This window comes from Passer montanus, unplaced genomic scaffold, assembly GCF_014805655.1.
Source record: "Passer montanus isolate IOZ18808 unplaced genomic scaffold, ASM1480565v1 scaffold348, whole genome shotgun sequence".
Lineage (NCBI taxonomy): Eukaryota > Metazoa > Chordata > Aves > Passeriformes > Passeridae > Passer > Passer montanus.
The window spans coordinates 3,888-14,472 of NW_024368241.1; the positions used below are offsets into that span (position 1 = coordinate 3,888).

The window sequence follows — 10,585 nt, forward strand, 5'->3', positions numbered from 1 at the left end:
CGGCGGCGGCGGCGCGCCCGGGAGCGCGGGATGCGCGCGGCCGAGCGGCTGCACCGAGAAGAAGAAGCGGCCGTGCGCGCCGCCGCCGCCGGGATGGGCGCGGCCCGAGGGGAGCTGCCGGCCTGGGTAAGGCCCCGCAGCGCCGTTATCGCCCGCGGGGATCCCCGGCGGGACCCCCGTACCGGGCACGGGACCCCGCACCGGGCACGGGATCCTGCACCGGGCACGGGACCCCGCACCGGGTTCGGGACTCCGCACCGGGCATGGCACCCCCGTACCGGGCACGGGATCCTGCACCGGGCACGGGATCCTGCACCGGGCTCGGGATCCCACACTGCGCACGGTACCCCGCACCGGGCATGGCACCCCCGCACCGGGCTCGGGACCCCGCACCGGGCTCGGGACCCCCGTACCGGGCTCGGGACCCCCGCACCGGGCACCGCCTCTGCCCCCGGTGGGACCCCCGGCGGGACCCCCGGTTCTGACGCGCTACCGGCACCGCTTGAGCTCCCCGCAGCCCCGGGGGGTTCCCGGTTCTTTGCTGCGCTCCGGGTCCCGCTTGTCACACCTGGGGACCCCCCCCAGCCCCGCGCTTCGCTGCCGGGACCCCCGGGACCCCCCACGACCGCAGCCAGCCCCGGCGGGGGGGACCCCCGGGACCCCCGGTCCGGCTCCGTTCTCTCTGCACCGCTCGGGACCCCCGGAGCCCCCCCGGGCATCCCCGGGTGCCGGTGCTGCTCTCCGGCCGTTCCTTGGCTTTCCCGGTGGGGCGGGGTCGCCCCGGGACCCCCCCGGTACCGCCCGGGCGGGGTCCCCGCGCTCCGTTCCCCGCGGGCACCGGACAGCCCCGGTACCTCCCGGGCCTTCCGGCGGTGCCGTGACTCACCGGGCCCGGGGGGGCCGTTTCCTGCCCGGCCCTCCCCGCGGTCCGGGAGGGGTCCGGACCCCCCTTTCCCGGGAGTTCCCCCCTCCGGGACCCCCCGTTTGGGGACCCCCGGGGGTGGCGGGGCGGTTGGGGAAACTGAGGCACGGGAGGGGCCGCGGCCCCGGCTCAGCGCCCCCCCCCCCGTCCCCAGGTCAGCTTCCCGGATGTGGAGCGGGCGGAGTGGCTCAACAAGGTGAGGGGGCGTCCGTGTGTCCGGGGGGCGTCCGTGTGTCCGGCCCGCATCGCCCCGGGGCCGCCGGGGTCCCTCCCGCATCCCTCCCTCCGGCATCCTTCCATCCCTCCGTCCCTCTCCCTCCCTCCGTCCCTCCCTCCTGCATCCTTCTGTCCCTCCCTCTTCCATGCCTCCATCCCTCCCTCCTCCCTCCCTTCATCCCTCCTTCCCCGCATCCTTCCCTCCCTCTTGGCCTCTTTCCATCCCTCCCTCCCTCTCTCTCCCTGTGTCCCTCCCTCCCTCCTCTGTCCCTCCCTCCGTTCCACCTCTCCATCCCCCCATGTCCTCCCATGTCCATCTGTCCATGCCCATGCCCCGTGTCCATCTGTCTGTCCCCCGTGTCCGTCCCTCCATGCCCCATGTCCATCTGTCCATGTCTGTGTGTCCGTGTGTCCATCCCGGTGTCCGTGTGTCTGTCCCAGGTGCTGGCGCAGGCGTGGCCGTTCCTGGGGCAGTTCCTGGACAAGCTGCTCCAGCAGAGCGTGTCCGTGTGTCTGTCTGTCTGTCTGTCTGTCTGTGTGTCTGTGTCTGTGTGTGTGTGTCCGTGTGTGTCTGTGTGTGTCCGTGTGTCCATCCCGGTGTCCGTGTGTCTGTCTGTCCCAGGTGCTGGCGCAGGCGTGGCCGTTCCTGGGGCAGTTCCTGGACAAGCTGCTCCAGCAGAGCGTGTCCGTGTGGGTTTTGGGGGGCTGGGGGTGGTTTTGGGGAGGGGTCCCAGCGTGTTTGGACCCCCCCACAGCTCCACGGGATGCTCAGGATCATCCTGGAGCCCCTGCTGGGGGACGTGCCCATCGTGGGGGCGCTCACCATGTTCTTCATCCGCCGCCCGGTGAGTCCGTGCCCCCTCCCCAAAAAAAGAGAAAGGGAGAAGACCCCCCCCCCGGGGGGACCCCAATCCCAGCTCCCTGTCGGACTCGATGATCATGGACAGCCTCTCCTCCTACCTGGTGCTGCCCAACCGGCTCCTGGTGCCGCTGGTGCCCGACCTGCCCGAGGCCGCTCAGCTGCGCTGCCCCCTCCCCAGGGTGAGGGGGCTGGGGGGGGTCCTGACCCCTCTTTTTCCCCTTGGACCCCCCCCATTTTCCCCTTCGGACGCCCCCCATTTCCCCAACTTTCCCTTTCAGACCTCACCATTTTCCCCTCCTTTCCTCTTTTTCCTCCTCATTTTCCCCTTTCACACTTCCCCTGAATTTTTCCCCTCATCTTCCCCATCTTTCCCCTTCCTTTTCTCCCTTTTCCTCTCCTTTTTCCCCTTCTTTTTCCATTTTTTCTTTTTTCCTCTTCCTTTTCCCTTTTCCCTCATTTTCCCCATCTTTCCCCTTCATTTTCTCTCTTTTCCTCTCCTTTTTTCTCTCATTTTCCCTTTTTTCCCTTTTTTTCCCTTCCTTTTCCCTTTTCCCTCTTTTTCCCCTCCTTTCCCCTTTTTCCTTCTCATTTTCCCCTTTTCCTCCTCATTTTTTCCACCACTTTCCCTCATTTTTCCCCTCATTTTCCCCAGTTTCCCCTTCCTTTTCTCTCTTCCCCCCCTTTTCCTCTCCTTTTTTCCCCTTTTTTCCCCTTCCTTTTCCCTTTTCCCTCTTTTTCCCCTCCTTTTCCCTTCCCCCATCATCTTCCTCCTCCGTTTCTCGCTGTCACTGCCTGTCCCAGGGCTCGTGTCCCCCTGCAGTGACCCCTGGTGACCCCACTGTCCCCTCGGTGTCCCCGGTGTCCCCAGGGCGTGGTGCGGGTGACGCTGGGGCTGTGTCCCTCCTCATTTTCCCCTTTCACACTTCCCCTGAATTTTTCCCCTCATCTTCCCCATCTTTCCCCTTCCTTTTCTCCCTTTTCCTCTCCTTTTTCCCCTTCTTTTTCCATTTTTTCTTTTTTCCCCTTCCTTTTCCCTTTTCCCTCATTTTCCCCATCTTTCCCCTTCCTTTTCTCCCTTTTCCTCTCATTTTTTCTCTCATTTTCCCTTTTTTTCCTTTTTTCCCTTCCTTTCTCCTTTTTCCTTCTCATTTTCCCCTTTTCCTCCTCATTTTTTCCACCACTTTCCCTCATTTTTTCCCCTCATTTTCCCCAGTTTCCCCTTCCTTTTCTCTCTTCCCCCCCTTTTCCTCTCCTTTTTTCCCCTTTTTTCCCCTTCCTTTTCCCTTTTCCCTCTTTTTCCCCTCCTTTTCCCTTCCCCCATCATCTTCCTCCTCCGTTTCTCGCTGTCACTGCCTGTCCCAGGGCTCGTGTCCCCCTGCAGTGACCCCTGGTGACCCCACTGTCCCCTCGGTGTCCCCGGTGTCCCCAGGGCGTGGTGCGGGTGACGCTGGGGCTGTGTCCCCTCATGGTGACCCCTCCCTGGGCTGTGTCCCCTCATGGTGACCCCTGGTGACCCTGCTGTCCCCTCGGTGTCCCCAGGGCGTGGTGCGGGTGACGCTGGTGGCCGTGTCCCCCCCTCACTGACCCCAGTGTCCCCTCGGTGTCCCCATGTCCCCAGGGCGTGGTGCGGGTGACGCTGGTGGCCGCGCGGGCGCTGCGCTCCAAGGATCGCTTCCTGGGCGGGCTCGTCCAGGGCCGCTCGGACCCGTACGCGCTGCTCAGGGTGGGGACACAGGCGGCCACCAGCCGCGTCATCGGGGACAGCCTGGACCCGGTTTGGGACGAGGTGTACGAGGTGAGCGGGACAGACAGACAGGGGGATGGACAGACAGACAGACAGGGGGATGGACAGAGGTACACAGGCGGCCACCAGCCGCGTCATCGGGGACAGCCTGGACCCGGTTTGGGACGAGGTGTACGAGGTGAGCGGGACAGACAGACAGGGGGATGGACAGACAGACAGACAGGGGGATGGACAGAGGGACAGGGGGACACACCCCCCCAGCTCCCTGTCGGACTCGATGATCATGGACAGCCTCTCCTCCTACCTGGTGCTGCCCAACCGGCTCCTGGTGCCGCTGGTGCCCGACCTGCCCGAGGCCGCTCAGCTGCGCTGCCCCCTCCCCAGGGTGAGGGGGCTGGGGGGGGTCCTGACCCCTCTTTTTCCCCTTGGACCCCCCCCATTTTCCCCTTCGGACGCCCCCCATTTCCCCAACTTTCCCTTTCAGACCTCACCATTTTCCCCTCCTTTCCTCTTTTTCCTCCTCATTTTCCCCTTTCACACTTCCCCTGAATTTTTCCCCTCATCTTCCCCATCTTTCCCCTTCCTTTTCTCCCTTTTCCTCTCCTTTTTCCCCTTCTTTTTCCATTTTTTCTTTTTTCCCCTTCCTTTTCCCTTTTCCCTCATTTTCCCCATCTTTCCCCTTCCTTTTCTCCCTTTTCCTCTCATTTTTTCTCTCATTTTCCCTTTTTTTCCTTTTTTCCCTTCCTTTCTCCTTTTTCCTTCTCATTTTCCCCTTTTCCTCCTCATTTTTTCCACCACTTTCCCTCATTTTTTCCCCTCATTTTCCCCAGTTTCCCCTTCCTTTTCTCTCTTCCCCCCCTTTTCCTCTCCTTTTTTCCCCTTTTTTCCCCTTCCTTTTCCCTTTTCCCTCTTTTTCCCCTCCTTTTCCCTTCCCCCATCATCTTCCTCCTCCGTTTCTCGCTGTCACTGCCTGTCCCAGGGCTCGTGTCCCCCTGCAGTGACCCCCTGCAGTGACCCCGCTGTCCCCTCGGTGTCCCCCCGGTGTCCCCAGGGCGTGGTGCGGGTGACGCTGGGGCTGTGTCCCCTCATGGTGACCCCTCCCTGGGCTGTGTCCCCTCATGGTGACCCCTGGTGACCCTGCTGTCCCCTCGGTGTCCCCAGGGCGTGGTGCGGGTGACGCTGGGGCCGTGTCCCCCTGCAGTGACCCCCGTGTCCCCTCGGTGTCCCGATGTCCCCAGGGCGTGGTGCGGGTGACGCTGGCGGCCGTGTCCCCTCATGGTGATCCCTGGTGACCCCTGTGTCCCCTCGGTGTCCCCCATGTCCCCAGGGTGTGGTGCGGGTGACGCTGGTGGCCGTGTCCCCCCCTCACTGACCCCAGTGTCCCCTCGGTGTCCCCATGTCCCCAGGGCGTGGTGCGGGTGACGCTGGGGCTGTGTCCCCCTGCAGTGACCCCAGTGTCCCCTCGGTGTCCCCTCGGTGTCCCCAGGGCGTGGTGCGGGTGACGCTGGTGGCCGTGTCCCCTCACAGTGACCCTCTCTGACCCCTGTGTCCCCTCGGTGTCCCCTCGGTGTCCCCAGGGCGTGGTGCGGGTGACGCTGGTGGCCGCGCGGGCGCTGCGCTCCAAGGATCGCTTCCTGGGCGGGCTCGTCCAGGGCCGCTCGGACCCGTACGCGCTGCTCAGGGTGGGGACACAGGCGGCCACCAGCCGCGTCATCGGGGACAGCCTGGACCCGGTTTGGGACGAGGTGTACGAGGTGAGCGGGACAGGGGGACAGACAGAGGGACAGGGGGACGGACAGACAGGGGGATGGACAGACAGAGGGACACAGGGACAGAGGGATGGACACAGGGATGGACACAGGGATGGACAGGGGGACGGACACAGGCGGCCACCAGCCGCGTCATCGGGGACAGCCTGGACCCCACATGGGACGAGGTGTACGAGGTGAGCGGGACAGACAGACAGGGGGATGGACAGACAGACAGACAGGGGGATGGACAGAGGGACACAGGCGGCCACCAGCCGTGTCATCGGGGACAGCCTGGACCCCGCCTGGGACGAGGTGTACGAGGTGAGCGGGACAGACAGACAGGGGGACGGACAGACAGACAGACAGGGGGACGGACAGACAGACAGACAGGGGGATGGACAGAGGGATGGACACTGGGGATGGAGGGATGGACAGAAGGCTGCAGGGAGGGAGGGAGGGAGGGACACCATGACCCCCAGAGAGGGATTTTGGGGACAGGGACACGGGGCTGTGGGGACAGGGACACCGTGACCCCCTGGGGGGTTTTGGGGACAGGGACACTGTGACCCCCCCAGAGGGATTTTGGGGGCAGGGACACGCCCCCCCGGGCAGTTTTGGGGACAGGGACACTGTGATCCCCCCAGAGGGATTTTGGGGACAGGGACACGCCCGCCCGGGCAGTTTTGGGGGCAGGCACACGCCCCCGGGCAGTTTTGGGGACAGGGACACGCCCCCCGGGCAGTTTTGGGGACAGGGACACGCCCCCCGGGCAGTTTTGGGGACAGGGACACGCCCCCCGGGCAGTTTTGGGGACAGGGACACGCCCCCCGGTGTCCCCTCGGTGTCCCCTCGGTGTCCCCAGGGCGTGGTGCGGGTGACGCTGGTGGCCGCGCGGGCGCTGCGCTCCAAGGATCGCTTCCTGGGCGGGCTCGTCCAGGGCCGCTCGGACCCGTACGCGCTGCTCAGGGTGGGGACACAGGCGGCCACCAGCCGCGTCATCGGGGACAGCCTGGACCCCACATGGGACGAGGTGTACGAGGTGAGCGGGACAGACAGACAGGGGGATGGACAGACAGACAGACAGGGGGATGGACAGAGGGACACAGGCGGCCACCAGCCGTGTCATCGGGGACAGCCTGGACCCCGGGGATGGACACAGAGGGATGGACGGAGGGACAAACAGTGGGGATGGACAGAGAGATGGACGCTGGGGATGGAGGCATGGACAGAGGGACAGACAGTGGAACGGAGGGATGGACAGAGGGGGTAGACAGAGGGACAGAGAGATGGATGGATGGACAAAGGGATGGACAGTGGGGACGGACACAGAGGGATGGACAGAGGGACAGATGGAGGGACAAACAGTGGGGATGGACAGAGGGATGGACACTGGGGATGGAGGGATGGACAGAAGGCTGCAGGGAGGGAGGGAGGGAGGGAGGGAGGGCTGCAGGGACACCATGACCCCCAGAGAGGGATTTTGGGGACAGGGACACGGAGCTGTGGGGACAAGGACATGGCACCCCAGAGGGATTTTGGGGACAGGGACACTGCTCCCCCAGAGGGATTTTGGGGACAGGGACATGGCCCCCCCCCGGGCAGGACACAGAGACCCCCCCAGAGGGATTTTGGGGACAGGGACACTGTGACCCCCCCAGAGGGATTTTGGGGACAGGGACACTGTGACCCCCCCAGAGGGATTTTGGGGACAGGGACACGCCCCCCCGGGCAGTTTTGGGGACAGGCCCCCCCCACGTGCCGCTGCCCCCCAGTTCATGGTGCACGAGGTGCCGGGCCAGGAGCTGGAGGTGGAGCTCTTCGACAAAGACCCCGACAAGGACGATCTCCTGGGCAGGTGAGGGGGGGCCGCACCCCCAAATTCGGGGAGGGGGCTTCACCCCACTCCCCCCCCACCTCCCCAAATCCCCAAAATCCCCAAATTCCCCCCCCCAGGATGAAGCTGGACCTGGGGGAGGTGCTCAAAGCTCGGGTGATGGACGAGGTGGGTGCTGGGGCTGACGCCCCCTCCCCACCCCCCCAAAGTGGTTCCCGCTGCAGGAGGGGGGGCAGGGCCGGCTCCACCTGCGCCTGGAGTGGCTCTCGCTGCTCTCCGACGCCTCCAAGCTGGACCAGGTCAGTGCTGGGGGGGATTTTGGGGCTCAGCTCCCCTGGGAGAGGGGGGGTCCTGCTTTAGGTGACCCCCCCCCTCAATTTTTGGAACCCCCCAGGTTTTGGAAAAGAACCAAAAAATCGTGGCCAAACCCGACCCCCCCTCCTCTGCCATCCTCGTGGTGTACCTGGACAGGGCTGAGGGGCTGCCCGTGAGTCTGGGGGCTCTGGGGGGCTTTGGGGGAGGTCGGATGTGGGGGACCCCCCCCGACCCCCCCGTTTTTGGGCAGGAGAGGAAACCAGGCAAGGAGCCCAACCCCGTGGTGCAGGTGTCGGTGCAGGACGTCACCAGGGAGAGCAAGGTGGGAGGGGTCTGGGGGGTTTTGGGTGGTTTTGGGGGGTTTGGGGTCTGAGCTGAGCCCCCCACCCCTGCCCAAGGTGGTCTGCAACACCTCGGCCCCCGTCTGGGAGGACGCTTTCCGCTTCTTCCTGCACGACCCCCGCGACCAGGAGGTGGATTTCCAGGTGGGACCCCAAAAACCGCAAAACCCCCCAAAAACCCCAAATGCCCCCAAAACCTCAAATCCCCCCAAAAACCCCAAATCTCCCCAAAACCCCAAAAACCTCAAATCCCCCAAATCCCCCCCATCCCCTCAATGTTCCCCCATTGTCCCCCATTTTCCCCCAATGTCCTACCAGTGTCCCCTCAGTATTCCCCCACTGTCCCCTCAATAACCCCCCAATGTCCCCTCATTGCCCCCCAATATCCCCCCATTGTCCTCTCAGTGTCCCCTCAATGTCCCCTCCAATGTCCCTCCAGTGTCCCCCCACTGTACCCTCAATGTCCCCCCAATATCCCAGCACCGGGGACTGGGGGAAACTGAGGCACAGAGAGGGGAAATTGAGGCACAGGGAAACTGAGGCACGGCCCCGGGGAAACTGAGGCACAGGGAAACTGAGGCACAGGGAAACTGAGGCACCTGAGGCACGGGAAACTGAGGCACGGCACCAGGGAAACTGAGGCACGGGAAACTGAGGCACGGCACCAGGGAAACTGAGGCACGGGAAACTGAGGCACGGCACCAGGGAAACTGAGGCACGGGAAACTGAGGCACGGCACCAGGGAAACTGAGGCACGGGAAACTGAGGCACGGCACCAGGGAAACTGAGGCACGGGAAACTGAGGCACGGCACCAGGGAAACTGAGGCACGGGAAACTGAGGCACGGCACCAGGGAAACTGAGGCACGGGAGAGGGGAAACTGAGGCACGGCACCGGAGGAGAACTGAGGCACGGCAGGGAAACTGAGGCACGGCAGGGAAACTGAGGCACAGGAAACTGAGGCACGGCACCGGGGACTGGGGGAAACTGAGGCACGGCACAGGGAAACTGAGGCACCGGGGAAACTGAGGCACAGGAAACTGAGGCATGGCACCGGGGGAGGGAAACTGAGGCACTGCGGGGGGGGGGACTGAGGGTCAGGGGAAACTGAGGCACGGGGGTGGTCCTGGGACGGGAAACCGAGGCATGGTGCTGGGGAAACTGAGGCACGATAAGAACCTTGAACAATAATTCGGATTTTTCTCCCCCAGGTGATCGTGGACGACGTCCCAGGGCAGGACGTGGAGTTCGAGCTCTTCGACAAGGACATCGACAAGGACGACTTCCTGGGCAGGTGGGACGGGGGCTTTGGGGGTCTCGGGGGGATCTGGGGGNTCCCCGCCCGGTGCGACCCCTCCCCGCCCGGTGCGACCCCTCCCCAGCCCGGTGCGACCCCTCCCCACCTTGGTGCGACCCCCGCCCGCCCCGCAGGTGCTGCACACCAACCGCCTCCTGCAGCCCCAGCACGGCCCGGCGCTCTCCGCCGCTCTGCTCCGCGTCTTCCTGGACCGAGCCGCCGAGCTGCCGGTGAGGGGAGCCCCCCGAGCGCCCCCGGCTGCCCCCGGGTGTCCCCAAATGTCCCCCAATATCCCAAAATATCCCAAATGTCCCCAATTGTCCCCAATGTCCCCAGCTCCGCAAGGGCTCCAAGCCCCCCGCGGCCTTCGCCAGCCTGGCCGTGCGCGACGTCTCCTTCAAAACCAAGGTGAGCCCCGGTGGGGAGGGGGCTCCGGGGGATTTCTGGGGGGTCCGGGGGGTCTCTGACGCCCTGCCGCCCCTCCCCACGCCCCCAGACCTGCGCCCCCTCCACGGAGCCCATGTGGGATGAAGGCTTCTCCTTCCTCATCCAGCGGCCGCACGAGGAGACGCTGGAGCTGCAGGTGCCCCGGCGGGGGGGGATTTGGGTCTGGGGTCCCGGGGGGCTCACGGGGGTCTGGCTGTGCCCGCAGGTGAAGGAGGAAGGCGGGCACAGCCTGGGCACAGCCTGGGCACGCCGAGCCTGCCCCTGGCACGGCTGCTGGAGCGGGAGGGGCTGGCCCTGGACGGCTGGGGGATTTGGGTCTGGGGTCCCGGGGGTCTGACGGGGTCTGGCTGTGCCCGCAGGTGAAGGAGGAAGGCGGGCACAGCCTGGGCACAGCCTGGGCACAGCCTGGGCACGCCGAGCCTGCCCCTGGCACAGGTGTTGGAACAGGAGGGGCTGGCCCTGGACGGCTGGGGGATTTGGGTCTGGGGTCCCGTGGTGGGTCTGACGGGGGTCTGGCTGTGCCCGCAGGTGAAGGAGGAAGGCGGGCACAGCCTGGGCACGCTGAGCCTGCCCCTGGCACGGCTGCTGGAGCGGGAGGGGCTGGCCCTGGACGGCTGGCTGCCCCTGGCGGGGGGCGCGCAGCTCCTGCTGCGGGCGCAGCTCGGGGTGAGTGGGGGTCCCGCCCCCTGGAGGGGGGCTGGGGGGCGAGGGGAGACCCCCACCCTGAGCGGGCACCGCCCCTGTGCCCCCTGGCAGGTGCTGGTGTCGCAGCGAGTGGAGGAGAGCGCGGCCGGCAGGGAGGAGGAGGAGGAGGAGGAGGAGGAGGGGGGGGATGAAGAAAGCGGGGGGGGGGGGC

General features: G+C 65.6%; 1 protein-coding gene and 1 long non-coding RNA gene across 2 annotated transcripts in view; both read left to right on the forward strand.

Moving 5' to 3' along the window:
• Positions 1-6: 6 nt before the first annotated feature.
• The window catches only part of LOC120505365 (extended synaptotagmin-1-like), a gene marked incomplete at its 3' end in the record, with an annotated part of 12,136 nt that continues 1,557 nt past the window's right edge, over positions 7-10,585 (forward strand). The window contains exons 1-21 of the mRNA XM_039715753.1: positions 7-126; positions 1,077-1,118; positions 1,580-1,639; positions 1,761-1,828; positions 2,056-2,179; positions 3,619-3,854; positions 4,006-4,129; positions 5,322-5,498; positions 6,358-6,534; positions 7,268-7,350; positions 7,449-7,497; positions 7,539-7,628; positions 7,724-7,816; positions 7,895-7,966; positions 8,043-8,129; positions 9,197-9,279; positions 9,368-9,512; positions 9,619-9,690; positions 9,779-9,865; positions 10,258-10,395; positions 10,486-10,583. Of these exons, the coding sequence (XP_039571687.1) occupies positions 31-126; positions 1,077-1,118; positions 1,580-1,639; positions 1,761-1,828; positions 2,056-2,179; positions 3,619-3,854; positions 4,006-4,129; positions 5,322-5,498; positions 6,358-6,534; positions 7,268-7,350; positions 7,449-7,497; positions 7,539-7,628; positions 7,724-7,816; positions 7,895-7,966; positions 8,043-8,129; positions 9,197-9,279; positions 9,368-9,512; positions 9,619-9,690; positions 9,779-9,865; positions 10,258-10,395; positions 10,486-10,583 (2,201 nt within the window). The remainder of the gene's footprint in view (positions 127-1,076; positions 1,119-1,579; positions 1,640-1,760; positions 1,829-2,055; positions 2,180-3,618; positions 3,855-4,005; positions 4,130-5,321; positions 5,499-6,357; positions 6,535-7,267; positions 7,351-7,448; positions 7,498-7,538; positions 7,629-7,723; positions 7,817-7,894; positions 7,967-8,042; positions 8,130-9,196; positions 9,280-9,367; positions 9,513-9,618; positions 9,691-9,778; positions 9,866-10,257; positions 10,396-10,485; positions 10,584-10,585) is intronic.
• Positions 1,971-2,891, forward strand: LOC120505367. Its single transcript, XR_005628208.1, has 3 exons — positions 1,971-1,983; positions 2,056-2,179; positions 2,869-2,891. It is a non-coding gene; the product is annotated as an uncharacterized LOC120505367 (long non-coding RNA).